This window comes from Gobio gobio, assembly GCF_949357685.1.
Source record: "Gobio gobio genome assembly, chromosome: 18".
Classification (NCBI taxonomy): domain Eukaryota; kingdom Metazoa; phylum Chordata; class Actinopteri; order Cypriniformes; family Gobionidae; genus Gobio; species Gobio gobio.
Window position 1 is genome coordinate 51,222,590 of NC_137111.1, and position 17,005 is coordinate 51,239,594.

Here is a 17,005-nt window from a genome sequence, read left to right on the forward strand (position 1 = left end):
AACATTAAGAAACAATGAGGGACACGTGTTATATGATTCATTATAATACATTATTTAATAATATAAGGCTTATGGATCATGATGTGGCCCATGAAGCATAATGCAGGTTTATGTGATGAATGTATGGAAGCAGAAACTGTAGAACATGGCCATTGATATTTTTAATGAAACCGAATTTAATGTAGGAAATGAATACAAATCTCATGATTCCAGGCATTTACATTATCCAGCATCTTGGAGATTAGTCCAGAAACAGGAGAAATGATCAATACTCTGCTGAAATCATTAGGTTAAGCGGTTTTATACATCTGGAAATATGTTGAGTATGTCGCTCCTTTGCTCTAGATGGCGATATGAACCTGTTTAGCTGCTTCACAACCCGCAGGTTAAACCCACAAAGAAGACGAAAACGAAAGTAATAAAGTTAAACACGTAAGCACAGAGAACTGCTATGGCGATGATCGTCAGAATGAGCAGTAAAGGCTGTTAATCTTGTCCAGAGGCAAACACACAGCAGCTGAACGACACGGAGAGCTTTACCACAGACTGGACTCTCCTGTGGGATTACACCACACAACCAACAAACCTCCAGGAAGAGGAAATCATGCTTCAAACACTGCTAAACTCTCTTCTCACTGCACAGGACTGTAAGTTTAATACTTGTCTGATTACAGTTATTTGGGGGATAAAATAGAAGTCTCATAATGTAAACGTGATTTGATGTTACAAAAGACCTGTTCATATTCCGGGAGTTTTTTATAGTTTACCCCGAACAGGCTGTCAGAAATGAGGCCTACTGGAATTATTTGAAGGCTGCGGATGTTGTCGTCCATTTTAGGATGTTGTTTTTGCGGGGTTGCCAACTCTCACGCTTTCAGGCTCAGTCTCACACTCTCACGCTGCTCAACTTAATCTCACGCCAAATTGCCAAACCTGCTTTTGATATTAAACAAAGTTTAAGCTTTAATGCAAAGTTTTAATGCGAAATTCAAACAATAGCATTTTGGCGCTAATATGGCATAACACAGTCCTTCCAGAAAAATGCAGCTTATTTTTGTGATTGTTGTGGGTAAAAATCCTTGAGGCACGTTTTCTTAAAAAATGTGATGGAAAATGCGGGATATTTATGCAATTTTATGCAATAAAAGCACTACATCACAGAAAGTGCTGGGAATATTTAAAGGGTTAGTTCACCCAAAAATGAAAATTCTGTCATTAATGACTGACCCTCATGTGGTTGGACACCCGTCAGACCTCCGTTCATCTTCAGACACAAATGAAGATATTTTAGTGTAAATCTGATGCTCTGAAAGGCCTCCTTATGAATCAGTGAGCCGAATGATGATTCGGATCGCGTGTCAAACCGCCAAACTGCTGAAATTTGGCAATTCAAACTGCTGAATCGACTCACTGATTCATAACGCTCTGAACCGCTGAATCGACTCACTGATTCATAACGCTCTGAACCGCTGAATCGACTCACTGATTCATAACGCTCTGAACCGCTGAATCGACTCACTGATTCATAACGCTCTGAACCGCTGAATCGACTCACTGATTCATAGTGCTCTGAACCGCTGAATCGACTCACTGATTCATAACGCTCTGAACCGCTGAATCGACTCACTGATTCATAGCGCTTCGAAGCATCATGAGGCCGTGTTTTGAAATCGTCATCACTATGTAAGTCGTTATTTAGGGTTTTTTTGCGCACAAAAACTATTGTCGCCGATTCATAAAGTTATTGTAGAACCACTGTAGTGAGATGGACTTTGTATCGACGTCTTTAGTGTCTTTTATGGGTCTTGAGAGTGTGAAGTGCATTGAGCCAATGGAGGCCTTTCTGAGCCATCGGATTTCAACTAAAATATCTTCATTTGTGTCTGAAGATGAACGGAGGTCTGACGGGTGTCCAACCACATGAGGGTGAGTAATTAATGACAGAATTTTCATTTTTGGGTGAACTAACCCTTTAAGTTGGCTCAACCCTCCATTGGCTCAACTTTACACTCTCAAGACCCTTAAAAGACACTAAAGACTAAAGTTACAAAGTCCATCTCACTACAGTGGTTCTACAATAACTTTATGAAGCGATCAGAATAGTTTTCATGCTAAAACTTAAATAACGACTTCTATAGTGATGACCGATTAAAAAAAACAGCTCATGAAGCTTCGAAGCGTTATGAATCAGTGAGTCAATTCATGATTCGGATTGCGTCAAACTGCTGAAATACGTGACTTTGGCGATCCAAACCGCTGAATTGACTTACTGATTCAAAATGCTCCAAACCGCTGAATCGACTCACTGATTCATAACGCTCTGAACCGCTGAATCGACTCACTGATTCATAATGTTCCAAACCACTGAATCGACTCACTGATTCATAACGCTCTGAACTGCTGAATCGACTCACTGATTCATAATGTTCCAAACCACTGAATCGACTCACTGATTCATAACGCTCTGAACCGCTGAATCGACTTACTGATTCATAATGTTCCAAACCACTGAATCGACTCACTGATTCATAACGCTCTGAACTGCTGAATCGACTCACTGATTCATAATGTTCCAAACCACTGAATCGACTCACTGATTCATAACGCTCTGAACCGCTGAATCGACTTACTGATTCATAATGTTCCAAACCGCTGAATCGACTCACTGATTCATAACGCTTCGAAGCTTCATGGTGCTGTTTTTTGAAATCGGTCAACACACCGGGAAACTGCTTTGCTTTGGTCTTTTGCTGTTATTTTTGTTGGCAGATGGGAGTTTGCGTGCTTCATCATGGTTTCACCGATATCTATGGTTTCTCCATGGGGTTTGCAGCTTTTCGATGACGCTCGCGTCGGGTAATTACGTCACTTCAAGACGTTGCCATGGCAATAGGGGGAAATGGCGGCTAATATATATGACTTTTTTGCAGCGAAAATGCGGGGATTATGAAATCATGCTAGCCCCGCATATTTTGCATGCGGAAATAGGCAATTTATGCGGTGAAAGTGCAGCGTATTTGAAAAAATGTGGCCCGCATAAATATGCGGACTTTGGCTGATTATGCATTAAATCATGCGATCGCATAATCACGTTTTTCTGGAGGGACTGATGACAGTTAAAGCCAGAGTGTTGAAAAACGGAGTTGGGACATGCTCTCTCATCTCCCGGCGGCGCGCGCGGTCACGAGCTTCACGGAGCTCTCAATACTTCTAGCGCTGGGTCAATACATGTGAATGGCTTGATACACAACAGCTCCACTTTACAGGTGTTTGCAGCAAGTTTTGGTAAACAGTACAGCACAGTGTGCATTGATTATTACGTCAACCATACAGGATCGTTTTATAATGGCGTGGGATGGAGATGCAACAATGTTAACATTAAAGGTCCCGTTCTTCGTGTTTTTTTGAAGCTTTGATTGTGTTTACAGTGTGCAATATAACATGTGTTCATGTTTTGCGTGTAAAAAAACACAGTATTTTTCACACTATTTACTTATCTGTGTACCGCTGTTTCCACTGTCCTAAAAACGGCTGGTGATTTCCTTGTTCTATAAAGTCCCTCCTTCAGAAACACGTAACGAGTTCTGATTGTGCAAGCGGTTCCTGTGCTGTGATTCGACCACAGCTTAGCGCACGTGAAAGCGGTTCCTGTGTTGTGATTCTACAGCAGCTTAGCGCACGTTGGAAAGGTCACGCCTCTTAACGGAGAGATGTATGCGTTCAATAATCTCTACAGCGTCCCTGGGAAAGCCAAACAAAGGTGATTTGACTCCTGGATGAAAATAACAGCGTCGCGATGACATGGCGATAAACACACTCAACGCAACAGTTCCTTTTCTCCACGCGACCGTCCGCTTCTCCACGTGGGACAGCAACAAGGCCGCGCCCCCTTTTTCGCGTTTCTTTGTGGGCGGAGGTTAGTCTGTTCTACTGCTCTACTGACGTAATTAAAGAAGGAAGTACCAGGATGTAGTCCAAGCCAGCCGTTCGCTGTAGGCTTTGAAAGGGAACTTCTGTTAAATAAAATATCTCGCTTGGCATTGAACTTTGAGCTTTATAATTTTACAGGTATTATTTATGCTCTAACAGCAACATTACACACAAACTAAAGTTTGAACAATGGAATCGCGAAGAAGGGGACCTTTAATGTTAATGTTTTTTATTGTATTTAGCCCTCAGGTATTCCTTACTAATTGGTTACACTCATACTCATTGATGGTCAAATGTGAACATACACCTTAAGAATTTTTCAATTGAATAAATGTTCCATACTTTAGTTCAATAATATTTATTGAATATTTTGAGATATTTTAGTACTTAATACTATTTGTGCAATAATTATGGTCCATTAATGACCACTTAAAATATTTTTCTTCTAATATTTTTATTATTTAATTTACAATTAGTATAGTAATTAAGGTTAAATTAGAGAATTCTTCTTCAAAGAGGCAAATTAGAGTCATTTTGTGGCTCGAAAAATAACAATTTCCATTTGTAATGTCATTACCCACTGGTGCCTTTATGGCTCTTTAATCAATATACATGATCTAGTTGCTCAAAAAAGTATTGCAGTTTTGCATTTTAATAAATATTTAGATATGATCAAACACTAGATTTCTTTAAATGTGAAATTTTAAATGTTAATAACATACATATCCTTATTTCCTTATATGTACAGCAGGCTATGAATTGATACTGAAACGAAATCGATATACCGTCGTATACCGTCAGCCCCTCAAACCGAAAAAAAAGAAAAGAAAATCTCACTCCAACCTGATTTTAAAAGTTGGCAACCCTGTTTTTGTGACTTCTAAAGTAGTGAATGTTCACTCATTTATTTATTTATTTATTTATTTATTTATTTATTTATTTATTTATTTATTTATTTATTTATTTATTTATTTATTTATTTATTTATTTATTTATTTATTTATTTATTTATTTATTTATTTATTTATTTATTTATTTATTTATTTGTCGAAGAAGAACATAGACTACATCTGCTTTTATCACATCGAATATTTTAGTTAACACCGCAATTATTGTGCAGTATGCCCACTTTAATACAGGTTACATTTACTCAATAGTTCTTTGAGCATTTGAAAATAATGAAATGTATTGTGAACTTGTCTTGAAGTAATGATCAAATGACAAACCAAGAAGAATCAACCGTTAATAAAATGGAGTAAATATACTGCAAATTATATTAAACTGCAATTCAGAAACAAACTGGGTTCATTTTTCCCACTGAGAGTTTAAAGCATACAGGTGCTGGTCATATAATTAGAATATCATCAAAAAGATAATAATCACTAATTCCATTCAAAAAGTGAAACTTGCATATTATATTCATTCATTACACACAGACTCTGATATTTTTAAAATGTTTATTTATTTTAATTTTGATGATTATAACTGACAACTAAGGAAAATCCCAAATTCAGTATCTCCGAAAATTTGAATATTGTGAAAAGGTTGAATACTGAAGACACCTGGTGCCACACTCTAATCAGCTGATGAACTCAAAACACCTGCAAAGGCCTTTAAATGGTCTCTCAGTCTAGTTCTGTAGGCCACACAATCATGGGGAAGAAGCTGACCTGACAGCTGACCAAAAGACGACCTTTGACCCCTTGCACAAGGAGGGCAAGACACAAAAGGTCATTGCAAAAGAGGCTGGCTGTTCACAGAGCTCTGTGTCCAAGCACATTAAAGGCCCGGGTATACTTCACTTACCGCGCCCGGACGCGTCAGGCGCGCAGCTCTGTCCGCGCGTCTTTTAAAGTATACTATACAACGGATGCGCGCGGAGGATCGCGTTCGACACATGCGCAGTAAAAAAGTGTCTATGCTCTACCAGACATCGGAGGGCAGCACTGAGTCCTGTCATCAAAGGGACATTTGCTGGGCATGATCGGAGAAGAACTGTAGTGGATCCACCATTGCAACATAGTTTGGAAGAAACACTGAAGAATCAAAAATGCTCTCTTTTTTTTCAAGCGTGTTGTTTTTAAACCGGTCTTTGCACACTCTTCTTCGACGGCTGAACACTGTGCTCAATACTGTGTGTATTGCCACCTAGTGGACTCTTCTGTACTGCTGGCGCATGCGCTGTTGCACGCGGACCGTCCGCGCAGTCTCAAAATTTGGGCTGCGCGCGGACGGGGTGTGCGGCCGGCCGCGAGCCCTCCGAATGACGAAAATTACGTCATGCGGGCGGTGCACGAACGTGGACGGCCGAAGTATACCCGGGCCTTAATAGAGAGGCGAAGGGAAGGAAAAGATGTGCTAGAAAAAAGTTTACAAGCAATAGGGATAACCGCACCCTGGAGAGGATTGTGAAACAAAACCCATTCAAAAATGTGGAGGAGATTCACAAAGAGTGGACTGCAGCTGGAGTCAGTGCTTCAAGAACCACTACACACAGACGTGTGCAAGACATGGGCTTCAGCTGTCGCACTCTTGACCAACAGACAGCGTCAGAAGACAAAAAGGACTGGACTGCTGCTGAGTGGTCCAAAGTTATGTTCTCTGATGAAAGTAAATTTTGCATTTCCTTTGGAAATTAGAATTAGGAAGATTAGACCCTTCCTATCAGAGCAGGCCACACAACTCCTGGTCCAAGCTCTTGTTCTCTCCAGACTGGACTACTGTAATGCTCTTCTAGCGGGCCTTCCGGCATGCACTACCAAACCCTTGCAACTGATCCAGAATGTAGCGGTGAGGGTGGTCTTTAACGAGTCGAAGAGAGCGCACATCACGCCTCTCTTCATCAGTCTCTTCATCAGTCTCTTCATCAGTCTCTTCATCAGTCTCTTCATCAGTCTCCTCATCAGTCTCCTCATCAGTCTCTTCATCAGTCTCTTCATCAGTCTCTTCATCAGTCTCTTCATCAGTCTCTTCATCAGTCTCTTCATCAGTCTCCTCATCAGTCTCTTCATCAGTCTCTTCATCAGTCTCCTCATCAGTCTCTTCATCAGTCTCTTCATCAGTCTCCTCATCAGTTCCTCATCAGTCTCTTCATCAGTCTCCTCATCAGTCTCTTCATCAGTCTCTTCATCAGTCTCCTCATCAGTCTCTTCATCAGTCTCTTCATCAGTCTCTTCATCAGTCTCCTCATCAGTCTCCTCATCAGTCTCCTCATCAGTCTCTTCATCAGTCTCCTCATCAGTCTCCTCATCAGTCTCCTCATCAGTCTCTTCATCAGTCTCCTCATCAGTCTCCTCATCAGTCTCCTCATCAGTCTCTTCATCAGTCTCCTCATCAGTCTCTTCATCAGTCTCCTCATCAGTCTCCTCATCAGTCTCCTCATCAGTCTCTTCATCAGTCTCTTCATCAGTCTCCTCATCAGTCTCTTCATCAGTCTCCTCATCAGTCTCTTCATCAGTCTCTTCATCAGTCTCTTCATCAGTCTCCTCATCAGTCTCCTCATCAGTCTCTTCATCAGTCTCCTCATCAGTCTCTTCATCAGTCTCTTCATCAGTCTCTTCATCAGTCTCCTCATCAGTCTCCTCATCAGTCTCCTCATCAGTCTCTTCATCGGTCTCTTCATCGGTCTCTTCATCGGTCTCCTCATCGGTCTCCTCATCAGTCTCTTCATCAGTCTCTTCATCAGTCTCTTCATCAGTCTCTTCATCAGTCTCCTCATCAGTCTCCTCATCAGTCTCTTCATCGGTCTCCTCATCGGTCTCTTCATCGGTCTCTTCATCGGTCTCTTCATCGGTCTCCTCATCGGTCTCCTCATCAGTCTCTTCATCAGTCTCCTCATCAGTCTCCTCATCAGTCTCCTCATCAGTCTCTTCATCAGTCTCCTCATCAGTCTCTTCATCAGTCTCTTCAGCAGTCTCTTCAGCAGTCTCTTCATCAGTCTCCTCATCAGTCTCCTCATCAGTCTCCTCATCAGTCTCCTCATCAGTCTCTTCATCAGTCTCTTCATCAGTCTCTTCATCAGTCTCCTCATCAGTCTCTTCATCAGTCTCCTCATCAGTCTCTTCATCAGTCTCTTCATCAGTCTCTTCATCAGTCTCCTCATCAGTCTCCTCATCAGTCTCCTCATCAGTCTCTTCATCAGTCTCCTCATCAGTCTCTTCATCAGTCTCTTCATCAGTCTCTTCATCAGTCTCTTCATCAGTCTCCTCATCAGTCTCCTCATCAGTCTCTTCATCAGTCTCTTCATCAGTCTCTTCATCAGTCTCTTCATCAGTCTCTTCATCAGTCTCTTCATCAGTCTCCTCATCAGTCTCTTCATCAGTCTCTTCATCAGTCTCCTCATCAGTCTCTTCATCAGTCTCTTCATCAGTCTCCTCATCAGTTCCTCATCAGTCTCTTCATCAGTCTCCTCATCAGTCTCTTCATCAGTCTCTTCATCAGTCTCCTCATCAGTCTCTTCATCAGTCTCTTCATCAGTCTCTTCATCAGTCTCCTCATCAGTCTCCTCATCAGTCTCCTCATCAGTCTCTTCATCAGTCTCCTCATCAGTCTCCTCATCAGTCTCCTCATCAGTCTCTTCATCAGTCTCCTCATCAGTCTCCTCATCAGTCTCCTCATCAGTCTCTTCATCAGTCTCCTCATCAGTCTCTTCATCAGTCTCCTCATCAGTCTCCTCATCAGTCTCCTCATCAGTCTCTTCATCAGTCTCTTCATCAGTCTCCTCATCAGTCTCTTCATCAGTCTCCTCATCAGTCTCTTCATCAGTCTCTTCATCAGTCTCTTCATCAGTCTCCTCATCAGTCTCCTCATCAGTCTCTTCATCAGTCTCCTCATCAGTCTCTTCATCAGTCTCTTCATCAGTCTCTTCATCAGTCTCCTCATCAGTCTCCTCATCAGTCTCCTCATCAGTCTCTTCATCGGTCTCTTCATCGGTCTCTTCATCGGTCTCCTCATCGGTCTCCTCATCAGTCTCTTCATCAGTCTCTTCATCAGTCTCTTCATCAGTCTCTTCATCAGTCTCCTCATCAGTCTCCTCATCAGTCTCTTCATCGGTCTCCTCATCGGTCTCTTCATCGGTCTCTTCATCGGTCTCTTCATCGGTCTCCTCATCGGTCTCCTCATCAGTCTCTTCATCAGTCTCCTCATCAGTCTCCTCATCAGTCTCCTCATCAGTCTCTTCATCAGTCTCCTCATCAGTCTCTTCATCAGTCTCTTCATCAGTCTCTTCAGCAGTCTCTTCATCAGTCTCCTCATCAGTCTCCTCATCAGTCTCCTCATCAGTCTCCTCATCAGTCTCTTCATCAGTCTCTTCATCAGTCTCTTCATCAGTCTCCTCATCAGTCTCTTCATCAGTCTCTTCATCAGTCTCTTCATCAGTCTCTTCATCAGTCTCTTCATCAGTCTCTTCATCAGTCTCCTCATCAGTCTCCTCATCAGTCTCCTCATCAGTCTCTTCATCAGTCTCCTCATCAGTCTCTTCATCAGTCTCTTCATCAGTCTCCTCATCAGTCTCTTCATCAGTCTCCTCATCAGTCTCCTCATCAGTCTCTTCATCAGTCTCCTCATCAGTCTCCTCATCAGTCTCTTCATCAGTCTCTTCATCAGTCTCTTCATCAGTCTCCTCATCGGTCTCTTCATCGGTCTCTTCATCGGTCTCTTCATCGGTCTCTTCATCGGTCTCTTCATCAGTCTCCTCATCAGTCTCTTCATCAGTCTCCTCATCAGTCTCCTCATCAGTCTCTTCATCAGTCTCCTCATCAGTCTCTTCATCAGTCTCTTCATCAGTCTCCTCATCAGTCTCCTCATCAGTCTCTTCATCAGTCTCTTCATCAGTCTCCTCATCAGTCTCTTCATCAGTCTCTTCATCAGTCTCTTCATCAGTCTCTTCATCAGTCTCTTCATCGGTCTCTTCATCAGTCTCCTCATCAGTCTCTTCATCAGTCTCCTCATCAGTCTCCTCATCAGTCTCTTCATCAGTCTCCTCATCAGTCTCTTCATCAGTCTCTTCATCAGTCTCCTCATCAGTCTCCTCATCAGTCTCTTCATCAGTCTCTTCATCAGTCTCTTCATCAGTCTCTTCATCAGTCTCTTCATCAGTCTCTTCAGCAGTCTCTTCATCAGTCTCTTCATCAGTCTCCTCATCAGTCTCCTCATCAGTCTCCTCATCAGTCTCTTCATCAGTCTCCTCATCAGTCTCCTCATCAGTCTCTTCATCAGTCTCTTCATCAGTCTCTTCATCAGTCTCTTCATCAGTCTCCTCATCAGTCTCTTCATCAGTCTCCTCATCAGTCTCCTCATCAGTCTCTTCATCAGTCTCTTCATCAGTCTCTTCATCAGTCTCTTCATCAGTCTCTTCATCAGTCTCTTCATCAGTCTCCTCATCAGTCTCTTCATCAGTCTCTTCATCAGTCTCCTCATCAGTCTCTTCATCAGTCTCTTCATCAGTCTCCTCATCAGTCTCTTCATCAGTCTCCTCATCAGTTCCTCATCAGTCTCTTCATCAGTCTCCTCATCAGTCTCTTCATCAGTCTCTTCATCAGTCTCCTCATCAGTCTCTTCATCAGTCTCTTCATCAGTCTCTTCATCAGTCTCCTCATCAGTCTCCTCATCAGTCTCCTCATCAGTCTCTTCATCAGTCTCCTCATCAGTCTCCTCATCAGTCTCCTCATCAGTCTCTTCATCAGTCTCCTCATCAGTCTCCTCATCAGTCTCCTCATCAGTCTCCTCATCAGTCTCTTCATCAGTCTCTTCATCAGTCTCTTCATCAGTCTCCTCATCAGTCTCCTCATCAGTCTCTTCATCAGTCTCCTCATCAGTCTCTTCATCAGTCTCTTCAGCAGTCTCTTCATCAGTCTCTTCATCAGTCTCCTCATCAGTCTCTTCATCAGTCTCTTCATCAGTCTCTTCATCAGTCTCCTCATCAGTCTCCTCATCAGTCTCTTCATCAGTCTCTTCATCAGTCTCTTCATCAGTCTCTTCAGCAGTCTCTTCATCGGTCTCTTCATCGGTCTCTTCATCGGTCTCTTCATCGGTCTCTTCATCAGTCTCTTCATCAGTCTCTTCATCAGTCTCTTCATCAGTCTCTTCAGCAGTCTCTTCATCAGTCTCTTCATCAGTCTCCTCATCAGTCTCTTCATCAGTCTCTTCATCAGTCTCCTCATCAGTCTCTTCATCAGTCTCCTCATCAGTCTCTTCATCAGTCTCTTCATCAGTCTCTTCATCAGTCTCTTCATCAGTCTCCTCATCAGTCTCCTCATCAGTCTCTTCATCAGTCTCTTCATCAGTCTCTTCATCAGTCTCCTCATCAGTCTCCTCATCAGTCTCTTCATCAGTCTCCTCATCAGTCTCCTCATCAGTCTCTTCATCAGTCTCTTCATCAGTCTCCTCATCAGTCTCCTCATCAGTCTCCTCATCAGTCTCTTCATCAGTCTCTTCATCAGTCTCTTCATCAGTCTCTTCATCAGTCTCCTCATCAGTCTCCTCATCAGTCTCTTCATCAGTCTCTTCATCAGTCTCCTCATCAGTCTCTTCATCAGTCTCTTCATCAGTCTCTTCATCAGTCTCTTCAGTCTCCTCATCAGTCTCTTCATCAGTCTCTTCATCAGTCTCTTCATCAGTCTCTTCATCAGTCTCCTCATCAGTCTCTTCATCAGTCTCTTCATCAGTCTCTTCATCAGTCTCCTCATCAGTCTCTTCATCAGTCTCTTCATCAGTCTCTTCATCAGTCTCTTCATCAGTCTCTTCATCAGTCTCTTCATCAGTCTCTTCATCAGTCTCCTCATCAGTCTCCTCATCAGTCTCCTCATCGGTCTCTTCATCGGTCTCTTCATCAGTCTCTTCATCAGTCTCTTCATCAGTCTCTTCAGCAGTCTCTTCATCAGTCTCTTCATCAGTCTCCTCATCAGTCTCTTCATCAGTCTCTTCATCAGTCTCTTCATCAGTCTCTTCATCAGTCTCCTCATCAGTCTCTTCATCAGTCTCTTCATCAGTCTCTTCATCAGTCTCTTCATCAGTCTCCTCATCAGTCTCTTCATCAGTCTCTTCATCAGTCTCTTCATCAGTCTCTTCATCAGTCTCCTCATCAGTCTCTTCATCAGTCTCTTCATCAGTCTCCTCATCAGTCTCTTCATCAGTCTCCTCATCAGTCTCCTCATCAGTCTCCTCATCAGTCTCCTCATCAGTCTCTTCATCAGTCTCTTCATCAGTCTCCTCATCAGTCTCTTCATCAGTCTCTTCATCAGTCTCTTCATCAGTCTCTTCATCAGTCTCTTCATCAGTCTCCTCATCAGTCTCTTCATCAGTCTCTTCATCAGTCTCTTCATCAGTCTGCACTGGCTGCCAATAGCCGCTCGCATTAAATTCAAGGCACTGGTGCTCGCCTTCAAAACATCCACTGGCTCTGCACCAATATACCTAAACTCACTCGTTCAGACTTACACACCCTCCAGGAGCTTACGTTCTGTAAATGAACAACACCTTGTGGTGCCATCCCAAAGAGGCATGAAATCGCTCTCACGGACCTTTTCCTGGACCGTTCCCACCTGGTGGAATGACCTGCCTATCTCAATTTGTGCGGCAGAGTCTGTAGCCATTTTCAAGAAACATCTAAAAACACATCTTTTCCAGCAGCACCTCACCAATCAAGAATATCAATTATCATTCTATTCATTTTCTGTTTGTTTGTCATTACAGTTAATGTAATTGAATTATGCTGACAGAACTGTGTAGCTCTAACATCTCCATCTGAGTGAAACTAAACCTTGATGTTCTCTTCTGTTAGATTAGTCAAATATTTAAAATGAAATCATGAACATATATATTTAATCTGTCACTTTAAGCACATCAAAGAAAAGCTTTAAACAAATGTGATCCAGTAAATTAAAATGATCTTTCTTTAACTTGTGAACTGTGAATCGTGTGAGTCTGCATTTGAAACCATTTGTAACGTTTAAACCGTTTGAATTGAGACTGCAGGATCTCCTGTAGTAAAGTGTGTTTTCCTTCTCTGTTCTTTGTGTCATCAGTGTAAGATCAGGCTCATGTGTGTCCAGCTCTGTGTCTGTGAAGAGTGACTGTTCAAAAGATGAGGAGATACCGAACTTCAGTGGGGAAAAACCCACCATCTGCCAAAAGGTATTTCATGTGTTTCTTATTTTTGATCACATGTGGACTGTGTTTATAAGTGAATGCTTATTTCAGCTAATGTTACAGCTAACATGCTAGTTACAGCTAATCAGCTTTCTTTTCTCTTTGCTAAACAATGTAGATGTTTTGAATTCATAATTTTGTCATTGCAGTTAACAATAGGTAATATACACTGAATGATTAAAACAGCAAAAACATTTTTAAAAAGTAGGCAGGAGATGATATGAGATAATATGAAAAGCAAAATCATTTACACTCAATCAAATGTACAGTCACTCTCTCAGCACTGAACCCCTGCACCAGGGATGTAGATACTGAAGTCAATTATGGGAAATAAAAGACTTTGGTTTGTAAACCTGAAATTTATTGACAGGCATTATAAAATGACTACACAGTTAATGTAATTGAATTATGCTGACAGAACTGTGTAGCTCTGATATCTCCATCTGAGTCAAACTAAACCTTGATGTTCTCTTCTGTTAGATTAGTCAAATATTTAAAATGAAATCATAAATATATATATTTTATCTGTCGCTTTAAGCACATCAAAGAAAAGCTTCAAACAAATGTGATCCAGTAAATTAAAATGATCTTTCTTTATCTTGTGAAACTGTGAATTGTGTGAGTCTGCACATTTCTCTGAAGGATAGAGAGCGTGTGCAGATATCAGACTCAGATGAACCTCCAGTAGTCAAGCTGTCTATCTGCTCTGTGTTAGTGATGGGGAGAGATCAGGCTCACATGTGTCCAGCTCTGTGTCTGTGAAGAGTGACTGTTCAATAGGTAACATGCCGGACTTCAGTGAGAAACCACCATCTACCAAAAGGTATTTCATGTGTTTCTTATTTTTGGTCACACGTGGACTGTGTTAGAAAGTTTATAAGTTAATGTTTCTTACAGCTAATGTTACAGATAACATGCTAGTTACAGCTAATCGGCATTCTTTTCTCTTTGCTAGAAAATGTTTACAGGAGATTTCTGTAATATTTTGCCTGAATATTCTGTATTTTATCTTATTTTTTTGCTAACAGGCTTCAATGTGAGACATTAGACTCAAACTTACAGACTCACAAGAACTACAGGAATTTCACAGACAATCTCCCGCGGATCTTCCAGGTAAGAAAACACATTTTCATAAGTGTTTTATATTTATAAATGTTATTAAACACATAAGTTTAATTTCTAATTCATCTTGACAGTTTATTTTTTTCTTTTAAAGAACACAAAATAAGACTAAAATATAATATACTGTATTTAAAAATACTTATTTCTCAAAAATGACAGTTATCACCTTTGTCTTTTTAACTGTTTTTTTTTTTACAGATATTTTAAATGATTAAATAAATGGGTTTGAGCAAATGTGGATATACAGTTTGGTTTAAATTGTTGTTCTGTCTTTTTTTCTTGCTACATTTACGGTTACATTTAGTCATTTAGCAGACGCTTTTATCCAAAGCGACTTACAAATGAGGGCAATAGAAGCAGCTAGAGCAGTCGAAGGGCAACAATATCAGCAATATGCAAGTGCTGTAAAAAGTCTGTTAGTCTAGTACATCAAATTTTTTTTTTTTATTTATTTATTTTTTAAATAAATTAGACAGACAGACAATGAATAGAATGATAAGTGCTATTCTCGATCGGTCAGGTGTTGCTGGAAAAGATGTGTCTTTAGACGTTTTTTGAAAATGGCTACAGACTCGGCCGCACGAATTGAGATAGGCAGGTCATTCCACCAGGTGGGAACGGCCCAGGAAAAGGTCCGAGACAGCGATTTCATGCCTCTCTGGTATGGCACCACAAGGCGTCGTTCACTGGCAGAACGCAAGTTCCTGGAGGGTGTGTAAGTCTGAACGAGCGAGTTTAGGTATATTGGTGCAGAGCCAGTGGATGTTTTGAAGGCGAGCACCAGTGCCTTGAATTTAATGCGAGCGGCTATTGGTAGCCAGTGGAGTCTGATGAGGAGAGGCGTGACGTGCGCTCTCTTCGGCTCACCAAAGACCAACCTCGCCGCTGCATTCTTGATCAGTTGCAAGGGTTTGGTAGTGCATGCCGGAAGCCCCGCAAGAAGAGCATTACAGTAGTCCAGTCTGGAGAGAACGAGAGCTTGGACCAGTAGTTGTGTGGCATGATCTGATAGGAAGGGTCTAATCTTCCTAATGTTGTATAATGCAAATCTACAGGACCGGGTTGTTGCAGTGATGTGGTCAGTGAATTTTAGCTGATCATCAATCACAACCCCAAGGTTCCTGGCTGTCCTGGACGGAGTTATGGTTGATGAACCTAGCTGAATGGAGAGATTGGGGTGAAGTGCTGGGTTGGCTGAGACCACAAGCAGTTCTGTCTTTGCAAGGTTGAGTTGCAGGTGATGTTCCTTCATCCAGGCAGAAATGTCTGTTAGGCAGGCAGCGATACGAACACCAACCGATGGATCATCAGGTTGAAATGAGAAGTAGAGTTGAGTGTCGTCGGCATAGCAGTGATAGGAAAAGCCATGTTTCTGAATGAGTGATCCCAATGATGACATGTAGATGGAGAAGAGAAGTGGTCCAAGCACTGAGCCCTGGGGAACTCCAGTAGCTAGATGATGTGACTTAGACACTTCACCTCTCCATGACACCCTGAAGGACCTACCTGAGAGGTAAGACTTGAACCACTGGAGAGCGGTTCCTGAGATGCCCATCTTCATGAGAGTTGACAGGAGGATCTGGTGATTAACTGTGTCAAAAGCAGCAGACAAATCCAGTAAGATAAGTACTGTGGATTTGGAGGCTGCTCTTGCCTGTCTCAGTGCCTCCGTAACTGAGAGCAGGGCAGTTTCAGTTGAGTGGCCGCTTTTGAAACCGGATTGGTTGATGTCCAGGAGATTGTTCTGTTCAAGAAACGTAGAGAGCTGATTAAACACAGCCCGCTCAAGTGTCTTTGCAATGAAAGGTAGAAGGGATACCGGTCTGTAGTTTTCTAAAAGTGCTGGGTTTAGAGAGGGTTTTTTAAGCAGTGGGGTTACCCGAGCCAGCTTAAATGCTGTGGGGAAAGTCCCGGTGTGAAGAGAGGTGTTGACAATGTGAGTGAGTGCAGGAGTAACAGAAGAAGAAATGGCCTGAAGGAGGTGGGTGGGGATAGGATCAAGCGGACATGTAGTGGGATGATTGGAAAGGATGAGGTTGGAGACATCTGCTTCAGAGAGCAGAGAGAAGGAGGGAAGCGTGGGTGTGATGGTCGTTGAGATGTGTGTGTCGGTTTGTGGTGTAGAGAATTGGCTGCTGATGGAAGAGGTTTTGTTTGTAAAGAATGATGCAAAGTCATCAGCTGTAAGGTTTGACGAAGGAGGGGGGGGGAGGAGGACAAAGGAGCGAGGAGAATGTTTTGAAAAGTGCACGAGAGTTGGAGCAGTTGTTGATTTTGTTGTGGTAGTATGTAGTTTTAGCAGTGGAGACATTAGTAGAGAAAGAAGCGAGAAGAGACTGATACAGGGTTAGGTCAGTAGCGTTTTTAGTTTTGCGCCACTTCCTCTCTGCCGCCCGGAGTCCAGAGCGATGTTCGCGGAGAACATCAGACAGCCAGGGGGCAGAGGGGGTGGTGCGGGCTGGCCTGGATGAAAGGGGACAGAGGTTGTCTAAGCAAGATGTTAGAGTGGAGCAAAGAGTGTCAGTAGCACTGTTAGTTTCTAGTGCTGAGAACTGAGCAGGTGGAGGGAGTGAGGATGAAACCATAGTGGATAGACGGGAGGGAGAGAGCGAGCGTAGATTACGCCGAAAGGTGATCTGCGGAGGAGTGTGTGTTGTGTCCGGAGTCAGTATGAGGTTAAGAGTGATGAGAAAGTGATCTGAGATGTGCAGTGGAGTAACTAAAGTGTTGTCTGTGGAGCAGCAGCGTGTGTAGATCAGGTCCAGATGGTTACCTGATTTGTGAGTAGCTGTAGTAGATACTCGCT

The 17,005-nt window shown here is 42.4% G+C and overlaps 1 protein-coding gene across 2 annotated transcripts in view; it reads left to right on the plus strand.

Annotated features, from left to right (window-relative positions):
* The first annotated feature begins 394 nt into the window (after positions 1 to 394).
* The window catches only part of LOC307142164 (NACHT, LRR and PYD domains-containing protein 12-like), a 74,365-nt gene continuing 57,754 nt past the window's right edge, over positions 395 to 17,005 (plus strand). For both annotated transcript variants that reach the window (XM_079842782.1, XM_079842783.1), the window contains exons 1-4: positions 395 to 647; positions 12,954 to 13,062; positions 13,793 to 13,900; positions 14,106 to 14,190. In XM_079842782.1, coding sequence (XP_079698908.1) covers positions 13,013 to 13,062; positions 13,793 to 13,900; positions 14,106 to 14,190 — 243 coding nt within the window. In that variant the 5' untranslated portion in view covers positions 395 to 647; positions 12,954 to 13,012. The remainder of the gene's footprint in view (positions 648 to 12,953; positions 13,063 to 13,792; positions 13,901 to 14,105; positions 14,191 to 17,005) is intronic.